At 40.4% G+C, this 22,013-nt stretch overlaps 1 protein-coding gene across 3 annotated transcripts in view; it reads left to right on the top strand.

Moving 5' to 3' along the window:
• MUC2 (mucin 2, oligomeric mucus/gel-forming) overlaps nt 1-20,493 on the top strand; it is a 114,678-nt gene extending 94,185 nt beyond the window's left edge. For 2 of the 3 annotated variants that reach the window (XM_048950123.1, XM_048950122.1), the window contains 18 exons: nt 6,084-6,535; nt 7,540-7,714; nt 8,275-8,522; nt 9,425-9,608; nt 9,742-9,946; nt 10,567-10,745; nt 12,825-12,894; nt 13,211-13,311; nt 13,485-13,516; nt 13,668-13,845; nt 14,478-14,582; nt 15,165-15,205; nt 15,847-15,969; nt 16,391-16,489; nt 17,090-17,218; nt 17,815-17,854; nt 18,143-18,272; nt 19,648-20,493. In XM_048950123.1, the coding sequence (XP_048806080.1) occupies nt 6,084-6,535; nt 7,540-7,714; nt 8,275-8,522; nt 9,425-9,608; nt 9,742-9,946; nt 10,567-10,745; nt 12,825-12,894; nt 13,211-13,311; nt 13,485-13,516; nt 13,668-13,845; nt 14,478-14,582; nt 15,165-15,205; nt 15,847-15,969; nt 16,391-16,489; nt 17,090-17,218; nt 17,815-17,854; nt 18,143-18,272; nt 19,648-19,894 (2,738 nt within the window). In that variant the 3' untranslated portion in view covers nt 19,895-20,493. The remainder of the gene's footprint in view (nt 1-6,083; nt 6,536-7,539; nt 7,715-8,274; nt 8,523-9,424; nt 9,609-9,741; nt 9,947-10,566; nt 10,746-12,824; nt 12,895-13,210; nt 13,312-13,484; nt 13,517-13,667; nt 13,846-14,477; nt 14,583-15,164; nt 15,206-15,846; nt 15,970-16,390; nt 16,490-17,089; nt 17,219-17,814; nt 17,855-18,142; nt 18,273-19,647) is intronic. The other variant, XM_048950125.1, reaches the window with a different exon arrangement.
• The last annotated feature ends 1,520 nt before the right edge of the window (nt 20,494-22,013 follow it).

Below are 22,013 nucleotides of genomic sequence, written 5' to 3'. Positions count from 1 at the left end.
TTTCTAAAATGCTTGTTGAGAACAGACTGAAGGAGGCAGCCCTTTGGCCTGAAGCATGGGCTGCCCAGGAACGTAGAAAAGCAGTTGGAGTTAAATGGCATGGCAAGGAAAAACGCTGTAGAATGGCTTTCAAGACGTGAGAGGGCTATGGAGAAGAGTTTCAGTAGTTGTACTGGAGCCGCAGATGCGCTGGCAGGAAATTAGTTGTGGAGGGAAAACGGGCCTGATGGTTTCCTGCATTGGGAACGGTGGTCTTTCCATGGAATAGAGCGTGACAGCAAAAGGTAAGGAAGAACGAAGCCTAAGGATGATCGGAATGCATTCAGCTGGCTGAAGGGCTGCGGAGTTCTTGTAGCCTGAGCTACAAGCTTTCACTGTGCACACGGTGGTTAGATGCTGCATTGGTGGTAGACGTAGTGTTTGCATGTGTCTCCGAAGCAGGTTTTTGGAAACCTTGGTGCATAATTCGTGAATGACACAAATACTACTAATGAGACCGCCTCCTTCCCTACACTCTGACCTTCCCGGGCTTGTGGTTGTGGAGCTTGATGAAGTCAGTAGAGAAATGAGGAATGAAAGAGGAAATGCAATTTGCCTGCTTGCAATGATGAAACCCTGTGTTTTCCCAGGTCCCACTTCCCAGAGCACCACGAGTACAAGCGTGTCGAGTACAAGCGTGTCGAGTAGCAGTGCCCCGCCCACACCAACCACGTCTGCCCCCACTACCACCTCTGGCACGACGCTCTCCAGCAGCACCGCCAGCAGCACCGTGAGCACCACTCCTGTTACTAGCTCGTCCACATCCGGCCCGACTTCAGTCAGCACATCAACACCCGTGCCAACACCCACCACCTCCCTAACAACTCCATCCACAACAACGGAAGGTAATGTCTGGTCATCGCGTTATGTTTTTTCTTGTAGCTTTCCCAGCTGCACCTTTGTTGAATTAACGTGTGCCCCACGCCAGTTCTCGTGCTTTCCATTTTACCGTGAGAAGAATTTGTTTGTCTTGGGCAGGAAGACCTGCAGATGTAGATAAATGGCATGGCAAGAAAAAATGCGGTAGAATGGTTTTCAAGTCGTGAGAGGGTACAGAGTAGAGTTTGCTTACTGTTCTAGGGCCATATAGCTTGGAAGGAAAGTAGTTGTGGTGGGAGCGGATTTGCTGCATTGGGAACGGTGGTGTCCCCATGGAATAGAATGTGACAGCAGTAGTGACGGAGGAGGGAAGCCTAAGGATGATTGGAATGCATTCAGCTGGCTTAGGGGCTGTGGAGTTCTTGTAGCCTGAGCATGGTTCTCACTGTGCACAGGGTGTTTTGATGCAGTATTGGTCTTAGGTATAGTGTTTCCATGTGTCTCCCTTGGAGGTTTTACGAAACCTTGGTGTGTAATTGCTGAACGAAAGTAATACCGCTAGTAAGATGTTCTGCTTTCCAATTCTCTGAGCTTGGTGGGTTTCAGGTGGTGGATTTTGATGAAGTCAGTAGAGAAACAGGGAGTTAAGGAGGAATTACGAGGAAATGTTTTTCTGCAAAGATGAATCCCTGTGTTATCCCAGGTCCCACTTCCCAGAGCACCACGAGTACAGTTGTGTCAAGCACAACTGCCCCGCCCACACCAACCACGTCTGCCCCCACTACCACCTCTGGCACGACGCTCTCCAGCAGCACCACCGGCAGCACCGTGAGCACCACTCCTGTTACTAGCTGGTCCACATCCGGCCCGACTTCAGTCAGCACATCCACACCCGTGCCAACACCCACCACCTCCCTAACACCTCCACCCACGACAACGGAAGGTAATTGTCTGGCCATGCCTGTCACGTGTTGCCTTGTAGAGGGAGAGGTAAAGGCCTGTGAGCGCCTGAACTTAGGCTTTGTGTATGGGCTGAGGGCCGGGAGTAGTTGCTGAACGTTTCTCAGTGGAGCAGAAGCCCACAGGTAGTCCTGAATCTTGCTGTTTGGAGGCAAGGCAAGTGCATTTGTCCTGGGCAGAAGGTCCCTTGTTCCCTGCCACCGCGTGTCCTAGGAAAAGGTTTTCTCAGCTAGGGGCAGCGGGTTGTCTTAGGCCGCCAGTGGTCGGACTGGAAGTCTTCCTTTTGCTGCTGTCATATCTTGTCCTCAATCTAGAGAGAGCATTCCCTTAGGAGGCATCTCTTGTACGGGCTGTGGGCTTTTGTTTTGGGCACTCTGGTTTCTGGTGCTTGCAGGTCACAGACATTCCGACCTTCTGCCCTTTCTTCGGCTGCATTAGTGTTCAATTCTTTTTAGTTCCTGCAGTGATTCTCTGTCAGTCATGGGTATGTTCACGTCCTGGTGATGGAGCGTAAGCGTTTGTTTGGAAGGCAGACGTTTCTATACCTTGGGGTGTTTCTAAAATGCTTGTTGAGAACAGATTGAAGGAGGCAGCCCTTTGGCCTGAAGCATGGGCTGCCCAGGAACGTAGAAAAGCAGTTGGAGTTAAATGGCATGGCAAGGAAAAACGCTGTAGAATGGCTTTCAAGACGTGAGAGGGCTATGGAGAAGAGTTTCAGTAGTTGTACTGGAGCCGCAGATGCGCTGGCAGGAAATTAGTTGTGGAGGGAAAACGGGCCTGATGGTTTCCTGCATTGGGAACGGTGGTCTTTCCATGGAATAGAGCGTGACAGCAAAAGGTAAGGAAGAACGAAGCCTAAGGATGATCGGAATGCATTCAGCTGGCTGAAGGGCTGCGGAGTTCTTGTAGCCTGAGCTACAAGCTTTCACTGTGCACACGGTGGTTAGATGCTGCATTGGTGGTAGACGTAGTGTTTGCATGTGTCTCCGAAGCAGGTTTTTGGAAACCGTGGTGCATAATTCGTGAATGACACAAATACTACTAATGAGACCGCCTCCTTCCCTACACTCTGACCTTCCCGGGCTTGTGGTTGTGGAGCTTGATGAAGTCAGTAGAGAAATGAGGAATGAAAGAGGAAATGCAATTTGCCTGCTTGCAATGATGAAACCCTGTGTTTTCCCAGGTCCCACTTCCCAGAGCACCACGAGTACAAGCGTGTCGAGTACAAGCGTGTCGAGTAGCAGTGCCCCGCCCACACCAACCACGTCTGCCCCCACTACCACCTCTGGCACGACGCTCTCCAGCAGCACCGCCAGCAGCACCGTGAGCACCACTCCTATTACTAGCTGGTCCACATCCGGCCCGACTTCAGTCAGCACATCCACACCCAGGCCAACACCCACCACCTCCCTAACACCTCCACCCACGACAACGGAAGGTAATGTCTGGTCATCGCGTTATGTTTTTTCTTGTAGCTTTCCCAGCTGCACCTTTGTTGAATTAACGTGTGCCCCACGCCAGTTCTCGTGCTTTCTATTTTACCGTGAGAAGAATTTGTTTGTCTTGGGCAGGAAGACCTGCAGATGTAGATAAATGGCATGGCAAGAAAAAATGCGGTAGAATGGTTTTCAAGTCGTGAGAGGGTACGGAGTAGAGTTTGCTTACTGTTCTAGGGCCGTATAGCTTGGAAGGAAAGTAGTTGTGGTGGGAGCGGATTTGCTGCATTGGGAACGGTGGTGTCCCCATGGAATAGAATGTGACAGCAGTAGTGACGGAGGAGGGAAGCCTAAGGATGATTGGAATGCATTCAGCTGGCTTAGGGGCTGTGGAGTTCTTGTAGCCTGAGCATGGTTCTCACTGTGCACAGGGTGTTTTGATGCAGTATTGGTCTTAGGTATAGTGTTTCCATGTGTCTCCCTTGGAGGTTGTACGAAACCTTGGTGTGTAATTGCTGAACGAAAGTAATACCGCTAGTAAGATGTTCTGCTTTCCAATTCTCTGAGCTTGGTGGGTTTCAGGTGGTGGATTTTGATGAAGTCAGTAGAGAAACAGGGAGTTAAGGAGGAATTACGAGGAAATGTTTTTCTGCAAAGATGAATCCCTGTGTTATCCCAGGTCCCACTTCCCAGAGCACCACGAGTACAGTTGTGTCAAGCACAACTGCCCCGCCCACACCAACCACGTCTGCCCCCACTACCACCTCTGGCACGACGCTCTCCAGCAGCACCACCGGCAGCACCGTGAGCACCACTCCTGTTACTAGCTGGTCCACATCCGGCCCGACTTCAGTCAGCACATCCACACCCAGGCCAACACCCACCACCTCCCTAACACCTCCACCCACGACAACGGAAGGTAATTGTCTGGCCATGCCTGTCACGTGTTGCCTTGTAGAGGGAGAGGTAAAGGCCTGTGAGCGCCTGAACTTAGGCTTTGTGTATGGGCTGCGGGCCGGGAGTAGTTGCTGAACGTTTCTCAGTGGAGCAGAAGCCCACAGGTAGTCCTGAATCTTGCTGTTTGGAGGCAAGGCAAGTGCATTTGTCCTGGGCAGAAGGTCCCTTGTTCCCTGCCACCGCGTGTCCTAGGAAAAGGTTTTCTCAGCTAGGGGCAGCGGGTTGTCTTAGGCCGCCAGTGGTCGGACTGGAAGTCTTCCTTTTGCTGCTGTCATATCTTGTCCTCAATCTAGAGAGAGCATTCCCTTAGGAGGCATCTCGTGTACGGGCTGTGGGCTTTTGTTTTGGGCACTCTGGTTTCTGGTGCTTGCAGGTCACAGACATTCCGACCTTCTGCCCTTTCTTCCGCTGCATTAGTGTTCAATTCTTTTTAGTTCCTGCAGTGATTCTCTGTCAGTCATGTGTATGTTCACGTCCTGGTGATGGAGCATAAGCGTTTGTTTGGAAGGCAGACGTTTCTGTACCTTGGGGTGTTTCTAAAATGCTTGTTGAGAACAGATTGAAGGAGGCAGCCCTTTGGCCTGAAGCATGGGCTGCCCAGGAACGTAGAAAAGCAGTTGGAGTTAAATGGCATGGCAAGGAAAAACGCTGTAGAATGGCTTTCAAGACGTGAGAGGGCTATGGAGAAGAGTTTCAGTAGTTGTACTGGAGCCGCAGATGCGCTGGCAGGAAATTAGTTGTGGAGGGAAAATGGGCCTGATGGTTTCCTGCATTGGGAACGGTGGTCTTTCCATGGAATAGAGCGTGACAGCAAAAGGTAAGGAAGAATCTCCCTTACTTCATTGGAACTGCTGCAGGTAATGTTTTGGTCTTTCCTTCAGGTTTTGCATTTTGTTGTTAACAGTGTTTCCATCTGTTAGCACTTGATTTTATTCTTTGTGATTCGAGGTTTGTTAAGGCTATCTTTTTGTGTTCCTTAAAGGACTGGATCTTCAGGTGTTGTTTACAAACTTTGTGTTTTAAGGGTAGGAGTGTGCGTTTGTTAACAGGATAATGATTATTGTTCGTTTATCCAGATGTGGTGGAATTTTTTTGTCAGTCAGAGTCAGCTGATTCACTGATGTACGTAGTGATAATATGTGGAGTATTACCGTTCGTACTGTGAGGTCTCATCCTTTAGCTGGAGAGAATATCTTGATTTGTAGGCCTCTTGCATAAAGGAAGGGTTCTTGTTCTTGTTACGCTTTTATTTCAAGTTCTTCTAGACCTTGGGTTTTCAGGTCTTCTTTCCTTTTTTCACAGCTTTATTCCTGTACTCTTATGTGCAGGTATTGAATTTTTTATCTGCCATGTGTACCTTCACTTCATGTTGTAGGAGAGCATACAAGATGTTCCTGATTATGGTCTGTGTCTATCATGGAGAAATTTTAATATTATGCTTGTTGACAACAGTTTTAAAGGTCCTTCCTTAAGGCCTATGGCTTGATCACCTTCAAAGCAGTTATGCAATTAGGCATTTAATTTTAATGACTATGAAAGGAATGAGAGGGTGGTTTTGGAGACCTGAGAGATTTATAGAGCAGAGTTTGCTCTTTGATCTTCTCAGTGCCAGTCAGGCCAGTAGCTTGGATCACAGGCATTTCTGTTGGATACAGGCCCTGTGATTTCATGCATTGTGAACTGTGATCCCTCTTCTTTCACTCTAATGTACTCCACCTCCAAAATTCTTAACATTTCTGTCCAAGCTACCTGAATTTTGTTGTGTAGACATGCTGTTTCCCATTTCCTTTCAGGGTGAGATGGCTCCCTTACTTTGTGCTCTTTGTATGACATCAGGGTGGGTACTAACTGTTCAACTGTCTGTTTTCTCAGGAACTTCTTCGTACAGCACTACGGGTTCTTTTAGCAGCGAAGGTACGACCACAGTGTCTGAGAGCTCTTCAACAGCTTCAGTTTCTACACCCATTAGTACACAGACTACAGCAGCATCCTCTCCATTGTTGACTCCATCTGGCAGTATGTCACCAACTTCAGTTTCAACAGTTCCATCAACAGTCACAACATCTGGAACAACTCCTACGAAACCCTTTACCACCACTTCAGGAACAACCTCTAGTTCTTCTAGTACTGTCACTGCAACCTCCATTACCACCTCAGAAATTGTTTCTTCTGGTTCAGCAACTACTTCTGGGACAACTCCTATATCAAGTACAGTCAGCGTTTCAGGAAGCTCTACATACAGTACAGTTACTACACTCAGTACTTTAAGTTCAACTACCAGTGCCAGCTCTAATTGTACGATTTCACCTGATGAATCTTATGCGGTTAGTGAATTTAATTATGTTTATTTTTATCATTGTGCTTTTGTAGGAGTCTAGGTGAATGTTTAGAGTGCATGTATTAATCTGGATAGAAATTAACTATCAGTCCATTTTGTTTGTCCCCGTTCTGTTGGGTATCAGCCTGACTTCTAGTGAATTCTTATTTTATAGTGTTTATGCTGGCATTAGTTCTTCAATAATAGTTTTAAAAAATCTTTCTTCAAGATGTTAGATTGCAGCTCAATCCTTCTCTTTCTCATCAAAAAGTTTTCTGAGGAGGTAACCAAGGGCTAAAAGGCAGTAAACTCTCTTTGCTTTTTTCTACTTTTGAATAGGTCTAGTGTGTGATGAGAAGTTTGTTGTATTCATAGTACAGCCCAAGAAAATTAAGGGCTGAACTAAGACTATCTTGGTTGTAGACTGATTTAAAGAGCTAACTTTGGAACAGAACACCATATTCAATGATTTTTTCACTCCAATTCTAAGGTTTTTGGAAAGTTCTAATTATGCAGGGATAAAAGTTATTGAATGGCTGAGAAACTCAAGCAAGATGGAAAAAAATGCCTACATTCACAACGCATGCATATAGTGATCTAATACATTACACTCCAAGTAGCTTGTTTTCACTGTAGCTTCCGTAGATGTCTGTGAACAGAGTTGATCATATCCTCTCTTTCCCTGTCTAGGTGGTGAAATTAGATATCTAACTTTTAAACAAATTAGACTTGAAAAAAGCAATTCCCCTTTTTGTTTACTGGCTTAGCGGTTATAATTATGCCTTTCACTCAGCAACTTTGAATAAATCTAGCTTTCAGGCCTTAATGTTGCTGAATGCTGTTCTTCTTTCCCAGTTTCAGACTTCTGGTGGGAAGAAAATTGCCACATGGCGTTTTAAAACTTTGTAGAAGATATTCAGGCATAAATGTTAGTAGTCTGATTCAAACTGACTGCTTCATAAGGCTTTTTTTTTTTTTTTTTTTTTTTTTTTAACTTCTTTCCAAATACAGCCAGGCGAGTCGTGGTGGCTGTGTAACTGCACCAAGGCTATATGTGTAGAAAACAATACTGTTGTGATTGTTCCAGTAATCTGTGAGCCACCTCCTAAACCCACCTGTTCCAATGGGCTCGCTCCTGTGCAAGTCATTGATGATGATCAGTGCTGTTGGCATTGGGAGTGTGATTGTAAGTATAATATTCTGTGTAATATTTTATTTCCTGTGGGAACAGTACAACTGTAAAGAACAGCACTATTTATTGGGAACAAATATTGTGCAAGATGTTCTCTAAGACTTCCAGTGTTGGTCTGTTTAGAGTGCTTCATTGGTTCTTTTTGGTGAACTGGGGGACTTTACTTTGATTTCCATCATTTCTACATAACAGTTTTGCCAGTAGAACAAATCGTTCTCCTGAGGGGTTTTAAATGACCAGATGCAAACATCTATAGACTGCAAATCTGCATATAGTTGTTTAGGCAATCTGTAATAGTACTTCTAGGGCACGATTAGTCCTATTCTCTGTTGTCATTCAGAAATAAGTTGGATAAACAGTGCCTTGCAAGTCCCTGGATTCTTTTCTATTTTGGGTAAGTTCTAGAAAAGTGCTTGTGCATTGTCAGATATACTTTAAATATTTAAATTCTTTAAGTTAGAGTAGGTGAATCTCACACCTACAGATTTTATTTGTAGTCTGATTGGATTCTGGATGTTTCTGTAAGTCATTAACCTGGCTGTATGTTTTCGCAGGTTACTGCACTGGCTGGGGAGACCCACATTATTTGACTTTTGATGGATTGTACTACAGCTATCAAGGGAATTGCACATATGTTCTTGTGGAAGAGATTGAAAAAACAGTTGACAACTTTGGTATCTACATCGATAACTACCATTGTGACGCAGAAGATGTAGTTTCCTGTCCACGAGCGCTCATTGTGAGACATGAGACTCAGGAAGTGCGCATTGAAACAGTGAAACCAAATACCCTGGAAGTAGAGGTATTGGAGGAAGTTACCTTTCATTTCTTGACAGAAATATTAATAAGTCATCAACCTCGTAATTATATTCACAGCATTAGGAGAAAATTAGAAATTGAATGTGTGTTTCAGATTTTAAAACGTTTTGGATTATTAACTAGTACTGCATTGAAGGGATGCTTTTCTGAATCTGAATGTTGGGAAAAGTTTCAACAACTCCTTTCCTTTTTTATTACAAATCTTTGCAGTGTGTTCTCTCTCACAAGTGCGTAAATATGGATGAATGGCTAAAAGTTAAGGTTATAAAATAAATTAATTTACAATTGATACTTGTGTAAGAAGGGAAAAGATTAGATTTTGATTGGGAGGATAGAATGTAAACTAGACATTGGAATTAAAGAACTGGGCTTACCCATTTTAAAAAACAATTATTACTAGCTTTGATTGGTATTCTTAAATTTTTCAGAGAAGGGACTCTTATGTGCTTAACTGATAAATATAATTCCCAATTTTGGGGATTCAAAATTGAGAGAGAAATGTTTGTTTTTAGACTTGACTTGTCCAGTTTTCATTGAACATTACTGTATAGGAGTATTATGAATTAGTTTGATATAAATGCATCACAAAAGATGGTTGTAAGTATCCTGGATGCATTAGGCAGTACTTAATGCCCTAGTCATCCCAAGAAATCTGTAGAGTGTTTAAACTCCTAAGTATATTCTAATTTATTAATGACTGATAGGACTTTCCGGCTTGGAGAAGGCAAGTTTGGCTTTCCAGTATCATATAAGGAAAAACAGGGACATTTCTTATAAACTAAAAGTGTTTACAAATTTATCTCCAATGCAAAGTAATGAACAGTTGATTGTTTTCTAAAGTCAAATGAAATGTATGTCTCTTTTTTGTTTTCTTTTATTTACTAGGTGACTGTAAATAAACAGGCTGTGGCTTTGCCTTATAAGAAATTTGGCTTGAAGATCTATGAGTCAGGCATAAATAGTGTAGTGGAAATTCCTGAGCTTAAAATGAATGTGACCTTCAATGGCTTGACATTTTCTATCAGAATGCCCTACAGCCTGTTTGGAAACAACACTCAAGGACAGTGTGGTAAGGCTTATTCTTATGTTTTTTTTGTACTTTCAGAAAACTACAAACAGGTAAATCACAGCCCTGCCATAAAGATGAATGGCATTTGATAATGAATCTGTGAGTGAATTCTTTTTTCTCTTATCCATTTTAGGCACTTGCAGTAACAACACAGCAGATGACTGCAGGTTGCCAAATGGAAATATTGCAGAAAACTGTGAAACCATGGCAGATTACTGGCAAGTTGTTGATCCGTCCAAACCACAGTGCTCTCCAGGCCTAACTCCTACAAAAGCACCTAGCACAACAACAGGGAAGCCTTGCAAAGAATCTTCCCTCTGTGAGCTTCTTTGGGGAAGGTAGGCATGCATTCCTCTGGTGTTTATACAAGCATTTGATTTTCAAGTGTGATGACAGTTTTGGGGTTCATTTCTCAATAAAAATGTTTCTAACTACTCTCCTATCTTTTGCAGCTCTGGGTTTCTCGGCTTTCTTCTGTTTCTTTTGCCATTTTAAGATGTCGTCCTTTGCTGACAGATTTTACTCACAACCCTCTGGCTGCTACATTAGCCTTACTTGATGCTCTTACATTCTTTTGTGCTGCCTTCCACTCTGGTGGAGTGGTCTTTGTCCATGTTCTCTGAGCAGCAAAGAGACCAACTGAAAAAAAATCTTAGTTTTTTGAACCTAGTGTCAGAATTAAAAAGTGAAAACTAGCTAATGACTATACTTCATAATATTCATGTAGCTCCTAGAGTGAAAATATTGGTGCATGGGTGTATTGTGGATGAGAGGAGAATATTGTAAAATACGTTGGAAGGTTGCAGTCTAGTCAGATGCTCTTAGTGGAAATCTGTCAATAATAATCCTGGTTCACATCTCCTGAAGTGTCACTTTTACCACAATATAACATGCTTAGCACATTGGAGAAATCATGTATAATTCAGTAACTAATAATGATGTACTTTTCTATTTTTAGTGTGTTTGAGAAGTGCCACGGAGTTGTTAATCCTGATAAGTACTACGCAGCTTGTGTTTTTGATAGCTGTATGCTTCCCGACTTGGACCTGGAATGCTCAAGTCTGCAGATCTATGCAGCTGTCTGTGCCGATCAAAATGTTTGCATTGACTGGAGAAGTCATACCAACGGTGTTTGCTGTAAGTATTTGGCCATTTATCTTGAACTGTTAAGGGAATCTTGTATTGAACTTTTATTTCAGCTATTTCAGTTTAAACCACAGGAAGCTGGTGCTAGCAGCAACAGTAGCTGCTGATGCTTGCAGGGTGCCTGGAGGGCATCTGAGGAGCTTTCCAAGTCACTGCCCTCCTCGGGCTGTGTGTGTGAAGGGGCTGGCTGGCAAACAGCAGGTCTAAGGAGAGGGCTAAGTGAGAGCGTGGGAGTGCTGGCTGCCCCAGCTATCAGTTCACAGGGATCTGCATAGAACCAGCCACTATGGAGCTCCAGCAACCAAGGCTTTCCAACAATGAGGGGCATCTTTTGGGATGTATGTCTTCTTATTGAACTGTTAAGCAAATAGGAAATGCATGGGCAGTGAAATTGATGTCATGTGTCCTGAAGAATACAGGGACAGTGTTTGGATGGAATCAGGAAAGCTAATGGATAATTAGAGCTGAATTTAGCAAGGAATGTGAAAAATGATAAGATGGGCTTCTACAGGTATTGCTAGTCAGAAAAGCCTCACTTTTCTTTGGTAATCATCCTTGCCACATATCTCAAGTCCAGTCAAGCAGGGACTGGGATATCAAAGTCCTTCCCATTGTGGTGGGAAGAACATCAGATGGTCTCACATCTGCTCAACTGGAACATACACAAGTCCATGAGACTTGACAAAGAGTATCCCAAAGGGAACTCGCTGATGGAGCTGCTAAACCACACTGCATCAGATTTGAAAAGTCATGGTAGTTAGGAAAAGGACCAATGCTAATCGATGGCATCGATAGTGGGATTGAGTGCACCCTCAGTAAGTTTGCAGGTGATACCAAGTGAGTGATGCAGTTGATATGCCATCCAGATAGACCCTAACCTGCTTGAGATGTGGGCCCATGAAATCTACTGAGGCCAAGTGCAATGTCCTGTACCTTGGTCAGAACAAAATTGCCAATATCACTAGACTAGGTGATGGAATGCTGCACGTGCAGTACTGCGTCCAGTCCTGGAGTGCTTGTATGTGAAAGATATGGGTGTGGTAGAGTGCATCCGAGGAAAGTTGCAAAAATGATCAGAGGGTTGGAGCACCTCTTTTGTGTAGAGTCTGAGAGAACTGGGGTTGTTCAGCCAGAAGAAGAAGGCAGTGGGGAGACCTTATTGCAGCCTTTCAATAAATAAAGACATTGAATAAGAAAGATGGGGAAAGACTTTCTACCAAGGCCTGTAGTAACACAATAATTGGCAAGAATAAAAGGCACAATAATTTTAAACTGAAAGAGGGTAGCTGTAGAGTGTACACAGTGTATAGACTGTATAGAGTGTAAAGAGGGAAGAAACGTTTAATGATTAGTATGGTGAGACAGTGGATCAGAAAAGTTGTGGTTGCACTATCGTTGAAAGTGTTCAAAGCTGTGTTTAACAGGACAGTGTGATCTAGTGAAAAATGTACCTGCCCATGTCAGGGAATTGGACTACATAATCTTAACGAGTCCCTCCAACCCAAACCATTCTATAATAATGCCTTAATGATAGGTTATATTTCTTTCTGAGCAATTAAGACATGAATAAATCACACCAATAAATAATTAATTTCTTCAAGTTATTTTCAGGTGTATTTTTAACAATAGAAGTAATAAATGAGCCTGCAAAAATACACATCCATTTACTGTGTCTGAAAGATCTGTATTAGTAGATATGTCTCTTTTTTCACGCAGTCAACTGTATATTTTGCAGATATTGGCAGATGACTCATTTATTTAGTGTAATCAAAAGAGAATGGGAGGGTAGGAATACATGTCCCTTTAAGAACTTATACAAAAGAGATCTCAATTATGACAAAATTGTAATCAAGATGTAGTTTCCTGGCTTTATCTCCTTGAATGTAAACAATGGTGCTGTGTGGTAAAATAGCTTGAGTCTGATATCTATTTAACCTCTTTGCTTCTTAAGGTTGTCAAGCGTACATAGGAAAATAAGTACTTAATGTTTAATTCCTTGCCATAAGGTCATGAGAACTTTGTATGATATTCTTATTGAGCTCTTCCTCTTTTTTTATTCTCCCATTCCAGCTTATGAATGTTCCAAACATAAGGAATATAGAGCATGTGGTCCTATTCAAGAGACAACCTGCAAATCAAGGTAGAGAATTCCTCCACTGTTAGTTACATCTCATACAAGTTTTCAGTCATATTTGAAGCATATGTTACTTAGAGAAATCAACCAACCTGCTGTCACTGACTATTTCATTTGTTACCACTATTCTCTTGATTCTAAATACAGATGCCTGTACTTTTTATGTTGTTCAACTAAACCAAATGCAAACAATGGCAATTTCTAAATCTCAGAAGTACAAATTATTTGCACCTGTATTTCCAGTTAATAGTTATTCAGCTTAACCTTCCTCTGTGTGCCTGTGATAGTAAAGGTTTTCTTCTGAACATTTTGTCTCATACAGTACACAGAATGAAACTTCAGTTAAACAAGTGGAAGGCTGTTTCTGTCCTGATGGTACAATGCTGTATGACTCTGGTGTGGATGTCTGTGTAAATACCTGTGGTGAGTTTTACTACTTCAGTTGGGTACTTATTTGTTTCCTCTTTATTTTGTTCTGATGCATTCAACATAGATCTGACTGTATGTGGTATTCATACACTGTATTCATACAACATATAGTGAAGATATCTACTGCTATTTGAGTAGTAATCAAATTTATTTTGATATTTTAACAGGTTGTGTTGGATTGGATCTGATACCAAGAGAGGTATGCTGCCATTTGCTTTTGTATTTCAAGGCAAGGTTGGGTATGGGGAGAAGAAAGTAGCCTGGTGCAGTTTTGTGGTTCCCCAGCTTTTCATTGCTGTTTTCATTGTTGTTCTCTATGTAATCATTCACTTTATTTTCTTTAATGACAGTTTGGAGAAGAGTTTGTAGTAGACTGCCAGGACTGTGTTTGCCTGGAAGGTGGAAATGGCATTGTATGTGAACCTCACGAATGTCCTGAACAAAATATCAGGAGTTGTTCTGGGAAAGGCTTCTATGAAGTCACTGAAGTCAACTCTGAAGATTCCTGCTGCCCCATTGTCACTTGCAGTGAGTTAATGCTTTTGTTTCTAGTCTTTCTCTATTCTTTAGGAACAGGAATGAAAAGAGCTAGGTAAGCATTGAAGACATGAAGTAGGGAGCCAAGAAATATGTTTTCTTAAATCTGTTTGTCTAGTGTTAAATAAAATAAATAAATAAATAATTTAATAATGCTGTGACACAACATGGAATTTTCTATTCTGGGATTCAACATAACTGCATCTACAGTTCTTGAATTTAGAATCAGATTTTTTTTCAAGTAAAATTCAGCCAGATCGCAGAATTCTCTGTGGCTGTGTGGTTTTCATTTTGCAACAATTGCCTACACTCTTGGAGAGAGAGAGAGAGTTTAGTGTAATAGTCACCCACGATTTCTTAGCAAAGAGTTGTGGTACTTTTCTTACACTTGGTAATTATGTACTGGGGAAAAAAAAAAAACAAGAGTGTAGTTCCCCATCCAGTGCCTGATGCCTGGATTCACTAGGAAAAATGCATCTTCCATGTGTAATTTGTTTCTTTGGGGAGGGTCTGGAATATTTCTTAGCAAGGAAATATTGCTTAAATGGGGATTCTGAGAGATACCTTTTCTTACCTGTGGTTTAATGTAATTTTTGGGTTATTCCTTTTTTTTTTTTTTTCAGAATGCAACACAAGTTTGTGCACAACTGAACCCCCCAAGTGTACGCTGGGATTTGAAGTTCAGTCTTATATTCCCAGTGATGAGTGCTGTCCTGTGTACCAGTGTGGTAAGTCCTTTGGAAATATGTTTTAAATGACTAGTATTATATATTATATAATTTGGTATTAGATTTAATGAGACTGCATGCAGTACCCTAATGAAAGGAGTCAGATTCCATGAATTGGTTACTATTAACTTTTTTTAAGTAATATTGTGGTATTACAACTGTGAAATTAGATAGAGTTCAAATGAAGTGCATTTTTCCTGCTTGTAGGTGCCTGTAGAAACAGCTATAGAATTAACTGAGATTGTGGTCTCAGCTTAACCTAGCAAAATGTGTTCTTTGTTAATGCATCTAGGAGAAGATAGATTGTTGATAATTGATACAGGGAACTTCTTGTAACTGTTACATGGACATTCTTGGCTAGGAACTGGACTATGTGTATTGGGTTAAAGCTTCCTCCCTTGTTGCTCATTAAGTATTTGTTCTTTTACTTTACGTACACCACATCTGCTACCAGAAATGTGGAATAACCAATGTATTTGAACATGAGCGTTGCAATTCACTGTGGAAGAAATGAGTGTGACTAGAGTGGAGTAAGGACTTTTTTTCTCTGATGTAACTGCCTATCTCCTTTCTTGTTAACAGTTCCCAAGAATGTTTGTGTACATCAGAATGCTGAGTTCTTGGTAAGTTAAGACTATTTCAATAGCCTTCTGAAAATGCTTAAAAGACCATTCAGCATACTTTAACAAAAGTGCTATAAGGAAGTTTATCCAGCAATATTTTAGAAATTTTCAATTTTCGTCAGGGATTTTTCAGCTCAACAGTGTTTAAATATTTTTTTGAAAAGGTTGCTGTGAATAGAGAGTTGTTTTTAAATGTCAGTATCAGAGCTAGATTTGGCTTTAGAGTGAAGTGTTTATGCATTTTAGAAAGTCAATCCATGCTTACTGTCAGTACTTCTTTTCAATTTTAATTTTAATGCTTTCAGAAATTATTTGTAAAGAAAGATTACTCTGAGCAGACATAGATCCCTAATAATTTCTTTATGGTCTAGTAACTATTTTCTTACATATGTTTATATGACTCCTTAGCTTTTAATATCTGAGTTTATCTTTGCTATATAGGAGTTCAATAAACACATATGAAGTTTAATTCAATATTATTTATACTGTCTTCATAAACAACTAGACAAATATATTTCCAGTGACGTTCATGATAAATTCCTATTCCATGGTTTGGTTTAGAGGTTTTTTGGGAATTAAAAAATGTCTGTTACATGCCATATCTCATTAATATATGAAACTTTGTTTCTTTAAATTTGTAGCCTAATTCCTCAGTCTTTGTTGATAAGTGTCACGATTGCTTCTGCACTAATGAAGTTAACATCAGCACTCAACTGAATGTCATCTCCTGTGAACACATTCCATGCAACACATACTGTGAACCAGTAAGTGATGAATGTAAAACTAACAAACTTAACAAACATAATATCCATGTCCATAAAAAACATTGTGATCAATGAGTTGCATCTATTATGTATGGGGGGCAGAAAGTGAGAATCCAGCTACAGCATGGACACTGACTGTTCTTGAGCTATCTATTTTGTGTAGCTTGATAGTATAACCAACAGTTCACCTTGGGAGGATTAGCTAAGAAATGTCTGAAGCAGTGCACTTAATGGAATGATACTTAGTTTTTAGGCATACTTACCAAAGTCTTTAGTTTATTCCATCTGTAGCCTTTTAACCATTGTAACCATTCTAGAGTATGCTTCAAGGCATAAGCAATTCATGGGTTGGTATGTTTTCAATTATTTTTCCACAGTACATCTATCACTGCTGTTATTTCAATCTAATTTTACTATGTAGGGATATGAACTGAAAGAAGTAGAAGGTGAATGTTGTGGAAAATGTGTGCAGACAAAGTGTATTATACATACATCACATGGTTCCAGTCTCATATTGAATGTAAGTATGCTCTACATGTTACTTCTCTACCAAATTTGTGAATGTTCTTTTTTCAAAGATAAGGCTTTATGTAACTTCACATCTGAAATATCAACAACATACCTAAAGCAAAGACAATCTACAGTATCTTGGCATGAAGGATTAATGAAATCAAATTTTCTGAAAGGCTTTTTGTGGAATGACAAGACAGTAATATCATGGAAAGGTTTTTGTATTGTTTGTTTATTTATTTATTTATTGGTGATTAGAAGCTTGAAATTTTCTCTATTATTTAGTTTCTGTATACTGAAGAATATTAGAAAAGCCTGTATATGAAACAATCTTATTGTCCCTATTTAGGTTTCCCTAAGCAAAATTCATAGGCATGAATGACTTTGCCAGTATTGTTAATGTACTTTAAGTGCTGTAAGTGCTGTTTTTTTCATGCAAAACTGAAGATTCTCTCCACTTGTGGCATACTGAAATGTACACAAAATTCTGTATTCAAAATTGCTGTTAACCTAACTGAGAAACAGTATGAAAGTCATTTTCAGAGGAGAGAAACATTTCATTCTGAGCTCCCTTCACCTTTTCCTGTTACATTTTGTATTTCACTTGCAGCCTGGAGAGTTTACAAGTGATCCTTACAACAACTGCACCATTTACAGTTGTACAGATCTCAAGAACCAGCTTATCTCTTCCACATCTGAAATTATGTGTCCTGCATTCAGTGAGGAGAGCTGCAAACCTGTAAGTACATATGGAAAACGTACCCTCAATGCATAAATTGCTTCAGTTGAGTTCATTCACCTAATTAAACAATGTCTCATTGATTCTGATGATCATTCTCCAAAGTTTCTCTGTCCCAATGGCACAGATTTCTGCTTCATCTATGTGCAGACCTACAGAGTGTATTAAATAAGATGTGTGACTGAGAGTTTAAGATTCTTCTGTCAACTCTCTTAGTAGCCAAAAAAACTGGTCGTGTCTAAAAAAGAACCACGTTTTTTGAATGTCACAGAAATACAAGCTGTCCAGTCAGTAGGCAGTAACACCATGTACCATACAAATATAGAAGTCTCTGAGAAAATATTTTGTGATTTTTTTGAGTGGTTTGATGGTTATTGTAGACTTCCTTCAAAACTTCACCTGTATTTCTACAGTAAAAATTGATAGATTTCAAGTCTGTTATAGACCATTTTGTTTGTTTATTCTCATAAGTGCTAGAGTTTTAGCTAGTAATTTCTAGCCATTGAAGAATAGCTCTCCTCTTTTATTGAACTAAAAATGTCTTTAATACAGGAAAATAAAATAATACTATTTTTCCTGTCTTTTTTTGTTTTTAGGGAACTGTTACACTCTTACCTAATGGTTGTTGCAAAACCTGTAAGTATGTCAGTGTACCTGAATTAACAGTACAGAAAATGAATTTTCTTCTTAAATCAGCCCATTTTATTATGCAGAGGCTGATATGTTTGTATTTACATAGATGCACCTGTGTTTATGTTTGTTACTCCAAGCATTCAGTGCCCAATCTGTATGGGAGGGTTTAAACTGAAGCAGAAAGATCTCTCAAGACAATTCTTCCAGTGCACTAGCAAAGCCAAGTGTACTGAACTTCAGGGAAAAAATGGAGCTATTTCACTGAAAGCATTTTCTGATCTTTTCCTTTAGGTGTACCTCTGGATAGCCCCACACCATGCTTTGTCCGTGAGAGAGAAGACTTCATTGTCTATAAGAACTGCCGTTCTCTGGAGAGAGTTGTCCTGACTGAATGTGAAGGAACATGTGAAACTTTTTCACTGTAAGTAAACTGAGTGGACAATGAGATTTGAATTCTGCAACTGACATTGTTTATGTAAAAGGAACAAAAAATTGATGGACTACAGAGTAGCAGAAGACTAAAACTATCAACTCCCAAACTCATGGGCACAAAGTCATGAAATCTCTGACTCAGCAGTTGATTCACAACACAGAGCAGAAAAGGGTACTGGATTGCATTGGGATTAGGACATCTATGGCAAGTTCCATTTATGTTAAGAGGTGACTCGTCTTTCACTTGTGTCAGACTGTCTTGGACAGAAGTCACTGCAAGAGAATATGGATTATTTCCTGTAATGTGAATGAGACCAGAGAGTAGCCAGTCTTGATATTCATAAGCTGAAAAGCTGCCTTTCAAGAGTTAGCATATAAACATATACATTAACATAGAAAATGAAATAGGCATGTATCTTTTCAAACATGCACAATTTTTATACAGTAAAGAATTGAGAAAACAAATGCCTTAGGAGTTGCATTGGTAATTTCATTATATGTTACTCCCTGAAAATCTACAAGAAAGTGGCTAGTGTGACACACGATATCAAGCTATTAAAACACATCAGAATAATATAATTCTAGATTCCCAAATAAACTGTCACTTGCTGCCTGTTGCTGCATGTACCACTGGGTACCTTACATGAAAGAAAACTGGTTTTACTCTGAGATTGAACTCCAGTTAGCCAGATGGTTTTATTAGCATTTTCAAATACCTCACAGTCCTGCTGGAGCTGCCTCTGCATGCAAGCATAAGAAAAAGATAGCTCTTGACAGAATTCATGGTGAAGTCTGATATTAACAGATTCTGCATGTCAGCATTGGTGATGGACAAAATGCTGCAAAAAAAGACCCTACTGTGAGACAGCAACAGAAGGAGCTACTGGTTCCTCTTCTTGTTAACACTGCTTGTTTTGGAATACACACTTGGATTCATCTGATACAACTGTACCTCTTGCAGCCGATTGATATGATGCCTTCATAGGTGGCATTGTAGCCACAAGGCTCAGCAGTTTTCTTTCTCAGCTCAGGGCTGCATCTGCCCTTAGTTGTTTGATCCAGCATGTTTAAAATCTATCGTGCTGGGATGATGAGAGGAATATGAGGAAACTGAACTCCTAGAACTCATTGCATTTCTTTAGTAGGATCTAGACAATTTTTTTTTTACAAGAAAATCTCATTCAAATGCACAGAATTTTAAATGCATATTGTTATAACCACTGCCCTGTGGTTCAGGACAATTCATCAGCCCCAAATATGGCTCTTTTGCATACAGAACAAAACTTCTTGCAGGAATTCTGCACTCTCTCCTTTGTATTCTGGTTTCTAGCACAAAATGATGTTCCCTTTCTCCATCTTAACAGGTACTCTGTTGAGGCCAGTTCTATGGAGCACAGTTGTTCCTGCTGCAAGGAAGTAGAAACTAGCATGAAGGAAGTGGAACTGCAGTGTCCCTCTGGGAAGACAATTACACATAAATATGTGTATGTCGAAAGCTGTGGCTGTCAGGACACTCAGTGCGTAGTCTCCGAATCTAGTGAGTCTCAAAGCACAGAAGAAAATGATGAGAGCACTCGAAATCACAGGAGAAGAGCCATCAGCTTAACATGAAAATGAAGCAGAAAAAAGCTAACAGCACTCAAGTAAAGGAACTATGCACCACTCTGATCTTCCTTGACAGTTTTTGAACTTAGCTTTTCCCCCTACTGTATCCTGTATGTTCTCTAGTTATTTTGAACAATGCTCTATTTATTTGTGTACAAAATTACACTGAACTTTCTTCCAAGTTGCATACCCCTCTGGATCATTTTATAATCAACTTATTTTCTCTGAATGATTAAAAAGCACATTTAAAAAACAATGGGTTTTGTGCTTATTCATATACCACCTAGATGAGCTTGGGTTTTAAAAGAGGAGGAAAGTTTTTGTATTTTTTTTTTTCAAGTCAGAGGAAGTTTGTTGATTTATTTCTCAAACTTTTGCAGTATCAATTTTGCATTTCACTAAAAACTGAACTATTAGAAGATCTTGCCTGGAGGATACTGTCTGGGGCCAAAAATTGATTATGCCTGCTGAATCTGAAAAAGAATAATGCATCATAAAATGATTCAAGTGACTCTGAGAAACTTTCAATCAAGTTTGGCACCAGGTCTCATTTTAGCATTGTTAGAACAGTCTCAGTTCACAGTTTTCAAAAGATAGCAGTCCTTTAGCTTTGAGCATGTGAAATCCGTTCACATTGTTTGAACTTTGAGAGATGAATAATTAGTGCTATAGCAGGAGATCTTCAAATTCCAACTTTCACAAAAAAGATGCCCATATCTAGGCTTTCCCTACAGGAGATGGAGTGGCACAGCCATTTTCAGCATTCATTCATCCCATACCAAAGGAGATATCCAAAGGAGATTAACTGAATTGCGTTCTGAAGTGCCTCTTTATCTGATCTCATTGCAAAGATAGCTGAAGGGCATTAGCTGAGAGCCAGAAGACTCTCCTGAAAACAGCTGAAGTACAATTAGAGTAACACATGCTTGCTGTGTGCAAACATTTTATTTTGTGTTATTTTTGCCTCTGTTGATAAACATAGTTGTCTTAACTTTCTGAGAGCTAAAAGTAACTCTTCCTGTGCCATCAACTTGAATACATGCATTTTTGCTACCTGAAGTACTAGAACTTTTGAGTCCATTCTATGCTGCTATGAGCCCTGCCAAATGCGTTACAGCTTGAAAGACAGAAACCAGTAGAGATGTACAGAAAGTAAAACACCAGATATTTTTCATCTTCAGAATACTATTTTTAGAGAGCTGGGGGGGAAGAGATAGCAGATCTAAGAATGAAGTTCACTTTAAGTAGCAAGCTCCAGGACTAATGAAGCCTGATTTCTACTTCAGCATGGGATTCTGATGATTTCTGGCTGTTGGTTCATCATGAGATATGGCTGAGACTTTTGTTCTGGGGCATTTATCAGTTCACTTTCTCTGTTTGTTTCTTTGTTTTCTAGCAGCTTCTGTGCTGAAAATGCATGCATTCTCTTCCATTAGTTGTTTTTAAGACCATTTAAAAAAAAATCTGATGATGTCTGGCCATCTTTGAGATCTTCATTTTTGCAGCTAAATTTGGTTGGAGTCAGCCAAAAGTTTTTGGAGACAAACAGATTCATGGCATGAACAGATTTGTCTTATTTCCTATGAAAAAGATAAACTATGTCATTTTGATGCCACTGCAGGGTTTTCTTTCTGTCCCTCCCAGTAATGGGCAAACTAGTTCTATTTACAGAAGTTAAAACATCCTGTGTAAACAGTATCCTTGCAGATTTTAGCTTTGCCACTACAGGGCAGTGTAAGGCTAAGAATGTAAAATGACTCTAGAGGCAATAAAAAGCCTGCTGCCTACAACAGGGAGTTTGTATTTTACCAGGTAGAGTTTTACTTCTGAAAATAGCAGATGCTGTTATTTCCCCACAGGATTTGTATGCTTTTAGTAAGCATTAAAATAAATTCTTCTGGCAGGAATTGATACATATGCAAACATGGTGTTCTTCACAGTGCTTAGGAATACAGCAGCCCCTTTGGTTTTGCTCTGTATAAGTAGGTTCCCAAAAGGAGGCATTGTCAGAGAATTCTTACTTGCAAGTGCTTTGCAGTTCCAGGTCAAATTGTACATGTCAAACCTCCTTTCTGCACTCTTGGAACTTTGTGGTTCAGTTCACACCTGTGTTGAACTGGATGAC

Source organism: Lagopus muta, chromosome 6 (genome assembly GCF_023343835.1).
Source record: "Lagopus muta isolate bLagMut1 chromosome 6, bLagMut1 primary, whole genome shotgun sequence".
In the NCBI taxonomy this organism is placed as follows: Eukaryota; Metazoa; Chordata; class Aves; order Galliformes; family Phasianidae; genus Lagopus; species Lagopus muta.
This window is presented reverse-complemented; position numbering and strand designations above follow the sequence as displayed.